Source organism: Hemitrygon akajei, chromosome 7, assembly GCF_048418815.1.
Source record: "Hemitrygon akajei chromosome 7, sHemAka1.3, whole genome shotgun sequence".
Taxonomy (NCBI): domain Eukaryota; kingdom Metazoa; phylum Chordata; class Chondrichthyes; order Myliobatiformes; family Dasyatidae; genus Hemitrygon; species Hemitrygon akajei.
This window is the reverse complement of record NC_133130.1, coordinates 99,840,259-99,854,186: the sequence shown is the minus strand read 5'-3', so window position 1 is coordinate 99,854,186 and position 13,928 is coordinate 99,840,259. Positions and strand designations below refer to the sequence as shown.

Below are 13,928 nucleotides of genomic sequence, written 5' to 3'. Positions count from 1 at the left end.
CTTAACTACAAAAATACTATAGATGCTGGAAATCTTACCTTAAAATTAATAGCTCAAGATATTCAACGGTTCAGGCAACACCTGAGGGGAAGAACAGAAATTACATTTTTAGTTTGTTTTTTTAACTATAATGTCATCAATGCAACAGGGCAACAGAGATGCCTACCCTGCACCACACTCCCCTCCACCCTCTCCGTTCCCCCATCTAATTGAGTTCCAGCTGCATCTGATGTTACGGAACTGGAAAAGAGGAAATCTAACAAATATTGCCTATTCCTCCTTATCCCATCACTTACTATTTTTCTTGTACCATTGAGTATTGTAGAACGTCCAATTTCAATTGAACCTTTAAAAACTCGTTCTGTTATAGCTATTGGGTTGTAGCAATATATTTCTGTACTTGCAAATTTCTAGATGTTTTAATGTTCGGTTAATTTTTTTCCAATCAACTTGGTATCTTTTGGCTATAGGCAGCTTATTCTAATTGTTCCCTTTCCAGCATAAATGCATTGTTTTCTCAGAAATGACTGATCTGTTGAACTTGAAAATGATCCTATTGCATTTATCCCCGAAATGATTGCTGCTATACTGTTTTTGAAGGTGGGTCGTTAAGGAGGGATATACTGTATGAATATACAACTGGAAATTTAGAGCTAGCCTAGGGGAAAATTATCTTTTAAACTATTTGGATCAATGAGTGTTGTACATTATTGCAGTGGTATTGCATTGATTTTTTGGCATCAATCATGTACTAAGACAATATTTCTGACCTTTTCTATATACGCTACAACATCTTTGCTTATATTTTTCATATCAAAATATTGGCATGATTTGGTTGTTTAGGATATGTCAGATGGACATTGAGTATATTGGACATTAAGTTATTTGCAAAGGTTTGCAGCATGGACTTCCTGTGGATAATAAAAAAAAAAGCATGGCTATCACTGACACTGATAGCAGAGACACCAAGGTTGCAATCGTATATACTTGTCAATTCCTCCATGCTTATAACAATTTTAATATAGGTTTTAGCCTGAAAGTTTCAGCATGATGAGACAATTTGAGTTGTGGACTTCTGCTCTCATGACAAACCACCTATTATTCCAAATTGCTGGCTGCACACATGACTCTTGCTTCGCTTCCAAACCATCCCAGTTCTCCCAACCCATACATTGTCTTTAAATGCACTCTCACCATCTCACTGGGTATTATTGTGGAGGGATCCTGAGGAATGTGTGATATTTACCAACAGTTCAGAAATACATGGCCAACCTGGTGAGCATGTGTTTATGTGAATAGTAAGTCAGAAGGGTAATAAGGCCTTAGTGCATTGCACAAGGTGCAGTACCAACAATGTGTGTTAAGAGTTAATTGAGAACTGAGATATTTATGCTCCAAAGAAGCAAGATGCATGAAGTATAGAACTCTGATCGGCAAATGAAATGAATCTTGTGCACCTTGTAAAAATACTTTGTGCAAAATTTTGTCCAAAGTTCTATAGTTTCTGCCCTTTTTTCTCAATCACTCATGAGAAAGAGTGTTCACTGATTCTCGCTCTGTAGCCCTGAGAATTGTTTAGAAAGTGCCCATTAAATTTTCCTTCCTATGAGGAACCATCTGGTAGGCTGGTGCATCTTGCCACAGTAGAAAGCTGTATTGTACGTCTGTCATTGTCATCATCATACCTTTCCAGAAAGATAACATAGTTTATTTTTTGTTGTTAGAACAGTTTTCAACTGTTTTTAAGATAAATACTTAATAGGGTTGGCTTAACATCTCTTTTGTTCTGCAGAGATCAGCAGAGTGCGGAAAGATATGTACAACGACACGTTAAATGGCAGCACAGAGAAACGAAGTGCAGAATTACCAGATGGTGTGGGGCCGATTGTACAATTACAAGAGAAACTTTATGTGCCTGTTAAAGAATATCCAGATGTAAGTATAAGGTTCATATAGAACAATCATGTCATAATTCTAGATATTATTGAAGCTATTTATAATGGTTTGGAGGACCATTGGTTCTGATGGTTGTGATCATCCACAAAACCTGCATATTTATTGGACTTCAACATGGTCTTCTCAGGGCAGTGTTCAGTTGTGGAAGCCCATTAAGAAATCCATACCATACTTAGCTACTTACCTTTATCCTTAGAATCACTCCCACCACTATCAACTTAATTCCCCCCGCCACCCTGCCTGCAACTGCAAGTTATTGCCTTGTCTCAATGTGAACCTGTCTGGAAGACTGAAAAGCTGTCTTGCTGTCACATATCCCCAATCTGCAATCACTACTCTTTTTTTTCCCTTCCTTTTGCCCCTTCCTTCCATCCTCTCTCTAGCTAACATCTTTTTGTGTATCTTTTCTTTCCAGTTTTTCTCTCTCCATCTGCTGCTGTCTGACTGTTGATCTAACTAGTGCTGTAGTGCTATCTCCCATTCTGTACTTGACTGAAATGAGCTAGAGGAGTCTGTTGCAATAAGGCTCCAACACTCATAGCAAATAAGCAGGCAAATAAGGAATTTGCAGCTGTTTCCTTGCTCATTTCACCCTTATGTCTTATATGGGAAAAAGATATCAGAGTTTCACTGTATCTTAGTTAGATATATATATAGTTAGTTGTATAGAGCAGTGAAACCTGTCATCTTAGTAATCTAATGTTTCTGCATTGGGCTCTCCATTGCTGATTTCTGCCTTTCCTTTGTGCCACTGGAACCGTGGTAACCATGTTCCCTTGCTGGAGTACCTTTTCCTGGACTCCCTTCCCATGCTCAGAGACTGATTCCCATTCGCCATTCTACTCACTAGGGTCCTGGTTCTATTCACTGGGTCCTTGTTACCCCACCATCTTTGAAACTTAACAGGATCCGCCGTGTTTGGAGGTCTTGTACTGGGGCCCTGTTGTTGTGCTCCTTTGAAATTCCAGCCGCATCTGCTTCCTGTGCTCCCTTAAAACTTGTGCCTCATTTCCTGTGCTGCTTTTAAGCTTGTTTCAAGAGAAATTTATTACTTTACTGTGTAATGCATAAAACTGAAGTTAATAATATGTTGGAATATTATTGGAATAACATTTGATATTCTGAAATATCCTTGAGTTGGGTACTGCCAAAAGGCCAAGGGTTGCGGATTAACAGAATTTTCATGTATTTCATAATGAGCTATGTTGTTGGTAATGGTGCAGCAAAGAAAATTGAAATGAGCAAATGGCTGGAATTGAACTCAGTAGGCAGGGCAGGAGCAACAGGATATTGCAAACGCAAAAGAGGTTGGTATCTCAGGAACTAAACTGGGACGGGGTGGGGAGGGTGAAGAAGTGAGATCATAGAGTATATTAGCAGGAGCATATATATGTGAAATGACGATATGAGGCACCAGATATTATGTCAGCTATGGGAAGCATGGGCTGAGTTTCGTTATGTACTATTAGTGATAACATTGTTTGTTACTGCTGTATTTATTACTGCTTTTCATTAATGCTAGAGTGAAATTATTTTTCACTTTTAAATAATTGTCTGAAATCGTAATAGTCTTTGTGCTTTCAACTGTTATTGCAGCTAACATGTTAATTAAGCAGCAGTATTATGTGATAGTGTACCTGTTGTTGAGTTGAGTTCCTCTCCGTGCCTTGTGGCACATCAGGTGGCATCTTGCTGTTTTTTTTTAGCATTTGTCTTTATTTTAATGAGGTCGACTTGCTAGCTTGACACTCAACCCAGCATGGATGGAAAGCATGCAAGGAGCCAGCTGGATTTGCGCCTGGGACCACTCGCCTTGAAGTCCGGCTATAGTGTGTCTATAGTCTAATATTCTTAAAACTACATTGTAGATTGCCACAATTTTAAATAGTATTTATATTTTCTATCCTTACTATTGGAATACAACCCTGACTCTTAAATATAAATGTTTCATCTACTTTAGCAATTGAATCAAGCTAAACTTCATTAAATTTTCACACAATCAACAATTTTCTTCTTGAACATCCTTTCCCTGGCAAGCTGTTTTGTTTACTGCTTTTTGAAGGCACCATTTGTGTTGCTTTAACTTCCTGTTTTTCAGTTCACAATTAGATAAATCCAAGATAGATATTATAATAGATAAGTAAGCAATGTTGTAATGTAGCTCCTTAACATTAATGATGCTGTCAGTATGCCACAGGTGCCCTTTGCTGCAATACTTTGAAGGTTCCAGTAGCAAAAGCCTCTTAAAGTTCGAAGTATATTTATTAATGAAGTAAATATATATCACCATATGCAACCTTGAGATTCATTTTCTTGCAGGCATACACAGTAAATCCAAGAAATGCAATAGAATCAATGAAAGATCGTAGCCAGCAGTATGGGCAAACAGCCCAGATGCAAAAGACAACAAACTATGCAAATACAAAGGAAAAAATGGAATAATAATGATAAATAAGCAATAAAGATCGAGAACAGGAGATGAAGATTCCTTGAAAATGAATTCGTAGGTACAGTTCAGTGATGGGGTGAGTGAAGGTATCCCCTCTGGTTCAAGAGCCTGATCGTTGAGGGGTAATAACTGTTCATGAAGCTGGTGGTATGGATCCTGAGGCTCTCGTACCTTCCTGATAGTGGCAGCGAAAAGAGAGCATGGTCTGGGTGGTGGGGGTCCTTGATGATAGGTGCTGCTTTCCTGTGACAGCACTCTGTGTAGATGTGCTCAGTTGTGGGGAGGACTTTACCTGTGATAGACTGGGCCATATCTACTACTTTTTGAGGTTTTTCTATTCAAGGGCATTGGTGTTTCTATACCTGGCTATTATACGATGCAACTAGTCGATATACTCTGCACTACACATCTCAGGAAGTTTGTCAAAGTTTTAGATGTCATGCCGAATCTTTACAACCCTGTAAGGAATTAGAGACCTTACTGTGCTTTTTTTTCGTAATTGCACTTGCGTGCTGGGCCCAGGACAGTTCCTCTGATATTTTAATACTGAGGAATTTAAAGTTGCTAACTCTCCGCATGTCTAATCCCCCAATTAGGATTGGCTCATGGACCTTCGGTTTCCTCTCCTCGAAGTCTCCTTGGTCTTGCTGATATTGACTGAGAGGTTGTTGTTGCACCACCTCTGGGCCAGATTGTCAGTGTCCCTCCCATATACTGATTCATCACCGCCTTTGACACTGGTGTTATCAGCTAATTTGAATATGATAATGGAGCTGTGCTTTGCCTCACAGTCATTAGTATAAAGCGAATAGAGCAGGAGGCTAAGCATGTAGCCTTGTGGTGCACCTGTGCTGATAGAGATTGAGGAGGAAATGTTACATAGAAACATAGAAAACCTACAGCACAATACAGGCCCTTTGGCCCACAGTGCTGTGTTGAACATGTACTTACATGTTGCCTATCTGAACTGACTGGGGTCTGTAAGTGAGGAAATCAAGGATTCAATGCACAAGGAAATATTGAGGCCAGGTCTTGAAGCTTATTGATTTGTTTTGAGTTTGATAGTATTGAATTTTGAGCTATAGTTGATAAAGAGCATCCTGACTTATGCATCTTTGCTGTCCAGATGTTCCAAGGGGTTGAGTAAAGAGCTGATGAAATGGCATCTGCTGTGGACCTTTTGTGCTGGTAGGCAAATGGGAGTGTATCTAAGTCACTTCTCATGCAGGAGTTGATATGTTTCATCACCAGCCTCTCAAAGCACTTCATCACAGTGGATGTAAGTGCTAATGGGTGATAGTTTTTGAAGCAGGTTACCATATTCTTCTTAGAGATTGGTATAATTGAAGCTTTAGTACAAGTCTCTAGATAATGACCTAATAATCTGTTGAATAGATTACTTCATTTAGTCCTTTGACGTTTTTTGACAGTTTAGTGTAAATAAGTCAAGTGTTCATAACAAAAGAATTATAGCATAAACTTGTCAGGTACTTATGTTGCTATCTTTGGTCTGGAACTTTCTATATGTATATCTTAGTTTATCCACCTGACTGGACTGTGGTGAGCAAATTCCAGTAGTTGCACTCACCTTTGCAAATAAACGCTTAAAATCTTGCACCCCTATTACAATCATATCTCCCCTCATCCTTCAGAATCTCTTCCTTCCCTTGTGTTCTCAGCAGCTCCTGTGCACTCCGTACCCTTGCGCCTCCCTCGCCCACTACCCCTTGCATCTCTTGTGCTCTCAGGTAACTTTCCCCTTCCCTCTCCCCATGTTCTCAGCATTCCTGAGATTTCCTTACATTCTTTGTCTCCACCGTGCTTCGCAAGCCACTTGTCTTTCCCACGCTGTGAACTTCCCTTTGCCTCCCTTATCTTCATGGTCTCCATTTGTCCCTTTTGTGCTTTCACCTTTCATTACCTGTTTTCTTCCTAGATGTTTGCCTTTGCCCTCGCCTTAAACTCTTAGACTCTCAACCACTTTAATCGCATGATCTCCATTGACTCCATCTTGTTTTTGCCCCACCCTCCACTGAATCTTTGCTTTTACCTTCTAAGCCGTCCACTGGCCCTCCTTTGCATGTCACCCTCTCCTCCTTAGTCCTACACTTCACTGCCTTCTGAACTCCCCCATCCCTCATTTTACTTTTTTTCATTTTCTTATGTACTGTCCCTCTTTTAATTAGCAAAGGTTACAGAGAGTTAGTTTTATATGGGTGAAGAATATGTTTCACCCATTCAGATAATTAGCTTGTTGATGAAACATGTTTAGTTCTGTCTGTTACCTTTAATTGGTGATTTGACAGAAAATGCTGTTTAGTGATATGCAGAGAGCTGCTGCAGTTGGAGAAAATTTAAAAGATAAATCTAATGTAAATGCAGAAAAAGCCTACGACTGGACATTCCAAGCATGAAATAAGTTCCTTTTTATGTGTTTTTACCCAGCTGCAATGTAATGTTGCTATGCTTTTACTTCAGGATTTCTTGAAAGCAACGTGAAATGAGGTATACAGGTAGTTCCCGAGTTACGAACGTCCGACATACGGACAACTCGTACTTACGAACTGAGGAAGGAGAACGCCATCTGCCATGTTAAGTCGTTGCTGTTGGCACTGTGTTGAGTGCCAACTTTATATTTGACTTAAATTTTTCTTAGCAAGATTCACCCTGACCCTGCTCTTCCCCCCCCCCCCCCCGTTCCAGTTAGCTGGTGGCGCAGTGAGATCAGCGCCAGGCTGGAGAACGGAGGTTCCCGAGTTTGATCCAGTGACAGACTGCTTTTGTGCCGGGTTGATGTCGATCCAGTGACTCCCGTACCATCTGTGCCGGGTAGATGTCAAGCTCACAACTTGACATTGTAAACAAAAAACACTGCCACCTCCAGTTTAATATTGTGGAGGATCATATAGGATTAATATACGCAGAATATTGTGGACAGTCAAATACCCAAACCCAGCACAGCCCCCACTTGTCCCATTTAACCTGTCTCAGTGCAGTGGACTTTAGGACCCGGGCAATTCAGTGCGGTGGTCCTTAGGACCCAACGGAGGTCGGGACCCGCCGCCCGCAGTGTTTCTGTTCCATTGATGGGAAGTGATCACGATTGAAAATAAAGTGGAAATAATAAAGCGTTTGGAAAGAGGTGAAATGTCATCGGTCATTGGAAAAGAGTTAGGTTACAGTCGATGAACGATCGGAACAATTTTAAAGGATAAAGTATAAAGTGAGAATAATGGAGCGTGTGAAAGGCCCTACCCCGATGAAAGCTACAATTATTACTAAACAACGCAGTGGTTTAATTATTGGAATACATACGTTTCTTAAGTGTTTTATAAGCATAGAAAGGTAAAATATATACCATATAGAAAGACAAGCGTTTGACTAACTGATGCTAAATAATACCGGACGTACTTGTTCCGACTTGCGTACAAATCCAACTTGAAGACGGACTCAGGAATGGAACTCGTTCGTAACCCAGAGACTGCCTGTGCTATCTGAGAGATGTGTCTTTGCATGTATCTGAGGGTATTGTTTTTTTTGTTTTTCCTTTGGTATGTTAAAAGTAGGACGGTAAAAATGCTTTCTCAATGTTACCCTTTTATAATGAAGTATTTTAAATACAGCTTGGGAGTTCTAACTAATACTAATCTTTTCTGAAAAGAGAACATTTTTAACATTTAAATCTTCCTGTAGTATGGAGCTGTGTAGCAGCACATGAGGTTATGGAGTGTTTAGGTGATAGGAATGATGTCAAACTGGTAAGTGTTCATAGCATGATTCTGAAAGTCCTATCACATATGAACTGCAGGCCATCTTATTCTGATTCTACCTTTTTTTCGTGTTATCTAGTTGAAACTCAACTGAAATACAGTGAAGACTATTAAAAGTATCTAGGGGACTGGTATGAGTTTTGTTTATTGAGATGCCCTTATCTTCAAAGTAGATAGATTCATGTACATTATTACTGGACAAAGTACAAACCTTTCTGCAAAAGCTGTTCATTTTGCAAAGCCTATTAATACCAGCCTAAACTGACCTCTAAGGAATTATAGGGTAGAAAGGAAGAGGAAGTGCCACTGATCCTAACTCGTTGAATGTTTCAAGTAGAACAGACTTGCAAATGGCCATAAACTGTGTTTTAACTTCCAGGAAAGCTTTAAAGCATTGAAGTTTACACAGTATGCAAGTATCAGTCATTTTGAGCATTTGCTATTTATGTCTTTGGGAGAGTTTAAAAGATTTTAGCATGCTTTAAGATTTTTAATTATATTAATAAAAATTATAAATTGAGCAAAGAAAAAAATGGAAAAATATTTGAACAATAAAGAAAATGGAGCGAATGAAAGTATAAGCTAGTTCTTTAAAGGGAGCTGGAAATCTTTTAAAAGTGTGAAGATAATCAGCCTTTTCCTATCGAACTGACACCAAATTCTGAATTACCCTGTGAAAAAGACTTGAAGTTACATCCCATTCTCCTGATTGACTTCTTAGAAAATTTGGAGTTGAAGTCATGAAGACACAAATTCTGTTTTTTCATCCTCGGGCTGATAATTGTGACAATCTGAACCTTAAGCAGCTCTGGAGAGCTGATGGGCAGAAGTAATCAGCTTACATATGTGGACTACCCTTCGAAGCTAAGATTACAACAGAAGATGTTGTGCAAGATACATAATTCAGCAACTCAGGTGGTGCAGAATTGGATTAGGAACAACTTCCAGGATTAAGCCCAGGATGATGCTGGTGATTTTGTAATTAATTTACTTGCTTTGCTACTTACACTTCACCATCGCTTTTGTCATTTCCCATCCTCTTGCTTGTACTGCACTGATCAAGTGAGAGGGTAAGTTGATTTAGCTGATGTCTATTCTGCTTTTGTATGTAGTTCAGGTTACAGTGTATGTTCTAGGAGGAGGAAACACCTAGGGGAGGGATGATGGAGTCTGTGTGCTTCTCTAAATTAACATTAGTGGCAAATTTATGTAAATTGTTACTTGTAATAGTAGCTCTTGACAGCATGTGTTTTTATGAATTTTAAATTCCTACAGGAAGTTAATTACCTTGCAATTAAATTAATGGCACAGAAAATGACATCTGAAGGTGAAATGTAAAATTCTCTAAACACAGATGTTTTATGGAAAATTGAAGATTAAAAAAAAGTGCCCTGGGAAGGGGAATGGTTGGTGAAATGAGTGAACCTGAGATTTGTGGAAGGTGCATTTACTTTGGATTGTTGAAAGGGATGGGGTAGCTGATAGTAGAAATACATTGAAGGTGGCCAAAATTAGTTTGTTCTTTTCTTTTGACCAATCATTCTCCTCACAGTGATATGAGAATGCAGATGTTGTGATCTAGAGCAAAAACAAACTACTGGAGGAACTCAGTGGGTCAGGCAGCATCTCTAGTGGAAATGAATGACAAGTCTTGACCTGAAGTGTTGATAATCCCTCTGCCTTCAAAGATGCTGCCTAACCTACTAAGTTTCTCCAGCAGTTACTCCCTTCATGACATTTTCCTTTCAAGAGACAGAACATCTTCCCTCATCGCTCTGCTTCTTATCAGAGACCTAAATATTTTTTTCCCAGCTGATACCAATTATTTTCATTTCAAATCTAATATACCACATTTGGTGCTCATGAGGTAACCTGTTTATTTCATCAGCTGACTGTAGATTGGGTGACTGGCTCAAAGTGTGATCTTGAGCTTTTAGATGTCTTCATTTTAATTTGCCTTCTCACTCTCACTTTCAGAACCTGACACTAAATTCAGTAATTTTACATACCCAAACAAGATGACTGGCTATCATCAACCAAATTTCATCTCACCACAGATGCTACCTGATAATCATATTGTTTTATTTACAATTTCCAGCAACTGCAGTTTTTACATTGCATTCCAGCACTTTTTTCTCTCTGCTGCCCTCATTTGGTTTTCCTTGCACCTCCTCCAAGCACGTCACCGGTGATTAACAAGCATCCATCAACTTCTCATAGACAACTCAGACAGCATTTATGTCATCAATTATAATCTTGGTTTCCACTTTATCACAGCCATTTCCTTTGTTTCTCCACACCTCCCCCTCTACAATTTAAAGTATGCTTGTTTTCTCTCTTCCAGTTCTGATGAAAACTCACTGATCTAAAATGTTAATCCTGTTTTCTTTTCACATATGCTGACTGACCTACTGACTATTTCCACCAATACATTTATTTTAGAGATTGTAATTTCATCAGGATGTATATCTATTTTGTAGAGTTCAGAAAGATTGAATACATCTGGGCTGTGAAATTTTAATCATACAGGATTGAATTGGCTTTGTACAGATGATTTTAAAATCTATCATAAAAAAACTATGTTCAGCATTATGAACTCTTGTAATTTTAAAGTCCAATATTAGATCTACCCTTAACTTTTTTGAGAAGGACATATTTTTAAAATGCATTTGGAAAAAATGGTGCATAAGTTCTTATGGTGCAAAAATTATGTCTCATGGAATTACTGACAATGTATTGGTATGAATTGGATAGTTGACAGAAAGCTGAGAGTAAGATTGGTAGAGTGTATCAAGTAGTTACTGAGGCTGTTTACCGACTTTATCTATGATTTAGCTTTGGGCACGGAGTATGTTTTACACAAGTTTGCTGATGATATAAACCTAAGTGCAAAGCTTGCAAGTTGAAAAAAGATATCAGAGATGTATTCAGAGTAAGAGACAAAGCTGCTACGTGTCTTCTGGAACATAATGTAGAGAAATTGAAGTTATCAGTGATAGTAAGAAAAGCAGGAACTGTTTGTATTTCTGGAATCCTAGACATATCAATGCACAATCATGTTAATACATTGCCATAAATTCTATAAATTTTCAATGTTATACTACTACCATGATATTTATCAATGCCTTTCGAAAATTTTCTTTTTCCTTTTTAAAAAAAAAGCTAGGAACTTAATAAAGATTTTTATAAATAAGAGGAGTTTGATAAAATGAACATAGAGAAAATTCTTTCACTTGTGAATTTTACAGCCTCTTTCAAAGTCAATTCAATCCTACAGACAAAAAATCATATTGTTAATGTATTGTGCAATACCTCTACCATTGTAAACCTCAAAATTTGCCTTTGCATTGAATGCAGGAAGTTAGCATGGGCACAATGTGAACAACTAAAGTAGGAAACACAATGTCACTGCCTTTAATTTAGGAGGATTGGAGTAGCCATTTCAGTGCAGTTATATAAACTGAGATCAAATCTGATGCAGTATTAATCTCTTCATTTGAGGATTTGGGATCAGGGTGATGAAGTATCACTAAACTAATTTCTGGGTGGAGGGATTGTCCTATGAAGGGAATTGATTTAAAATTATTCTTAAGTCTAGAAGAGCATAGGTGTCTTTTTAAATATACATAGCACTTAAAAGGGTAGATGCTAATATGATGTTTTCCTTAGCTAGGAACACTAGAACCAGGAATCCCAGTCCACCTTGGTCTATGAAGGGCTTCATTACACAAGTGGTTGTGAATTTTGGAATTTTCTAAATTATCATAGGTGTGCTGAAGGTTTATTGCTAGACCCTTGACTATTACTTGAAAAAGGACCATAGGGATGTGTGGAAAAGTGGAGTTGAGGTCAAATACCTCATGATTTTATCGAAAGATGGAGTGAGTTCAAAAATCAGAATTTTCTTCCCTTGTTTTTGTGTTCATTTGTTATTATGGAAGATAATCTGGAAAATGTTATGTATGAGGTTTGTATAGGTAGAGTAGAATAAATTGGGTACGGTTTTCTCAATCTTAATTTCAGGTTACTTGAAGATAATTTTGTAGCTTCTGCAGCAGTTTTCCTCCTCTTCAAAACAACTTCTATAGTTGAAATGTTAGAATTTTGAGATGACACATTTTAGTTTGAGACTAATGTCTTGATGTTAAATAAAATTATCATTAATTAATGAGATACAACGTAGGCCTTCGAGCCGTGCTGCCCAGCAATCCCCTGATTTAATCCTAGCCTAATCACGGGACAATTTACAATGACTAATTAACCTACCAACTGGTATGTCTTTGGACTGTGGGAGGAAACCCATGGAGTCACAGGGAGAACTTATAAACTCCTTATAGGCAGCAGCAGAAATTTAACCTGGGTCACTGGATCTGTAAAGCATTGTGCTAATCACTATGCTACCATGCTGCCCCAATTATGTAAATATCAGGAGTGAATTGGGAAATTAGGTTTGAAGTCTTGCCAGCATGTGAACATTTTATAAAGGCTGCGCCTTATGACACCATTGAAGCCAACCAGTTGGATATGTCCTCTGTTAATTAAGTTTAACAACTGCACTACTAAGACCAATTTCCTGCATGTCTTTTGTATTTTAGTACAATTCATTGTTTCATTGGAGAAAATATCATGCCTTCGCTGTGGAAAATTAAAATTGTAATGGTTTTTACAGTTAAAGTAAAAGCATGTGACAAAAATAAACGTTTCCCAAAAATGAAAAACCAGAAAGCTGAGAAATTATTTGACACATGTTATTGAAGTTGTAACTAGCTAACAAGGTACTAGTGAACCAGCAGATGTGGTGTAATATAATTGGGAAATGTTTCTTCAAAGAAAAATTTTGTGTCATGTCTGATAGACTTCTTAAGGACGTGATTAGAAGTTTGGATAAGGAGGGACCAATGGATGTACAGTGGTGCTAGAAAGTTTGTGAACCCAATAGACTGTTCTCCTTTAAGGTCAGGACTTTGACTCGGCCAATCCAAAACACAAATTTTCTTCTTTTTAAACTATTCTGTTGTTGGTTTACTCCCATCTTTCATATGATTGTCTTGTTGCATTATCCAACCTATTAAACTTCAGGTGACGGATTGCTACCGTGACATTCTCCTGTAAAATGTTTTGATACAAACTTGAATTCATTGTTCCCTCAATGATTGCAAGCTGTCCAGGCCCTGAGGCAGCAAAGCAGCCCAAAACCATGATGCACCTTCCATCATGCTTCACAGTGAGATGGTATATTGGTATGCAGTACCCTTGTTTCTCCAAACATAGCAATATGCATTTCTGCCAGGAAGTTCAACTTTTGTCTCAGCTGTCCATAGAACAGTGTTCAAGAAGTGTTGTAGAACATCCAGGTGGTCTTTTGTAAACTTGAGATGTGCAGCAATGTTTTTTTTTTGAAAGCTGTGGTTTCCTCCATGGTGTCCTTCCATGAACACCATTTGTTCAGTATTTTCTTATAGTGGACACACAAACAGACACTTTATCAAGTTTGAGAGATTTCCATAAGGCCTTTTGCTGTTACTCTTAGGTTCTTTTTCACCTCGTTCAGCACTGCACGTTGTGCTCTTGGTGTGATCTTTGCAAGATGTCCAGTCCTAGGGAGAGTAGCAACAGTGCTGAGTTTCCTCCTTTTGTAGATAATTTCTCTTACTGTGGACTAGTGAACACGCAGGTCTTTAGAAATGCTCTTGTAGCCTTTTCCAGCTTCATGTATCTCTACAATTCTTCTTCTAAGATCCTCTGAAAGTTGT

At 38.3% G+C, this 13,928-nt stretch overlaps 1 protein-coding gene across 10 annotated transcripts in view; it reads left to right on the top strand.

Annotated features, from left to right (window-relative positions):
* Window positions 1-13,928, top strand: part of LOC140730738 (KH domain-containing RNA-binding protein QKI) — a 548,106-nt gene that overhangs the window by 174,564 nt on the left and 359,614 nt on the right. For all 10 annotated transcript variants that reach the window (XR_012099664.1, XM_073051568.1, XM_073051567.1 and 7 more), the window contains exon 2: window positions 1,793-1,935. Coding sequence is in view for 9 of the 10 variants with exons in the window: in XM_073051568.1 (XP_072907669.1) it covers window positions 1,793-1,935 (143 nt within the window). In the remaining variant the exon portion in view is untranslated. The remainder of the gene's footprint in view (window positions 1-1,792; window positions 1,936-13,928) is intronic.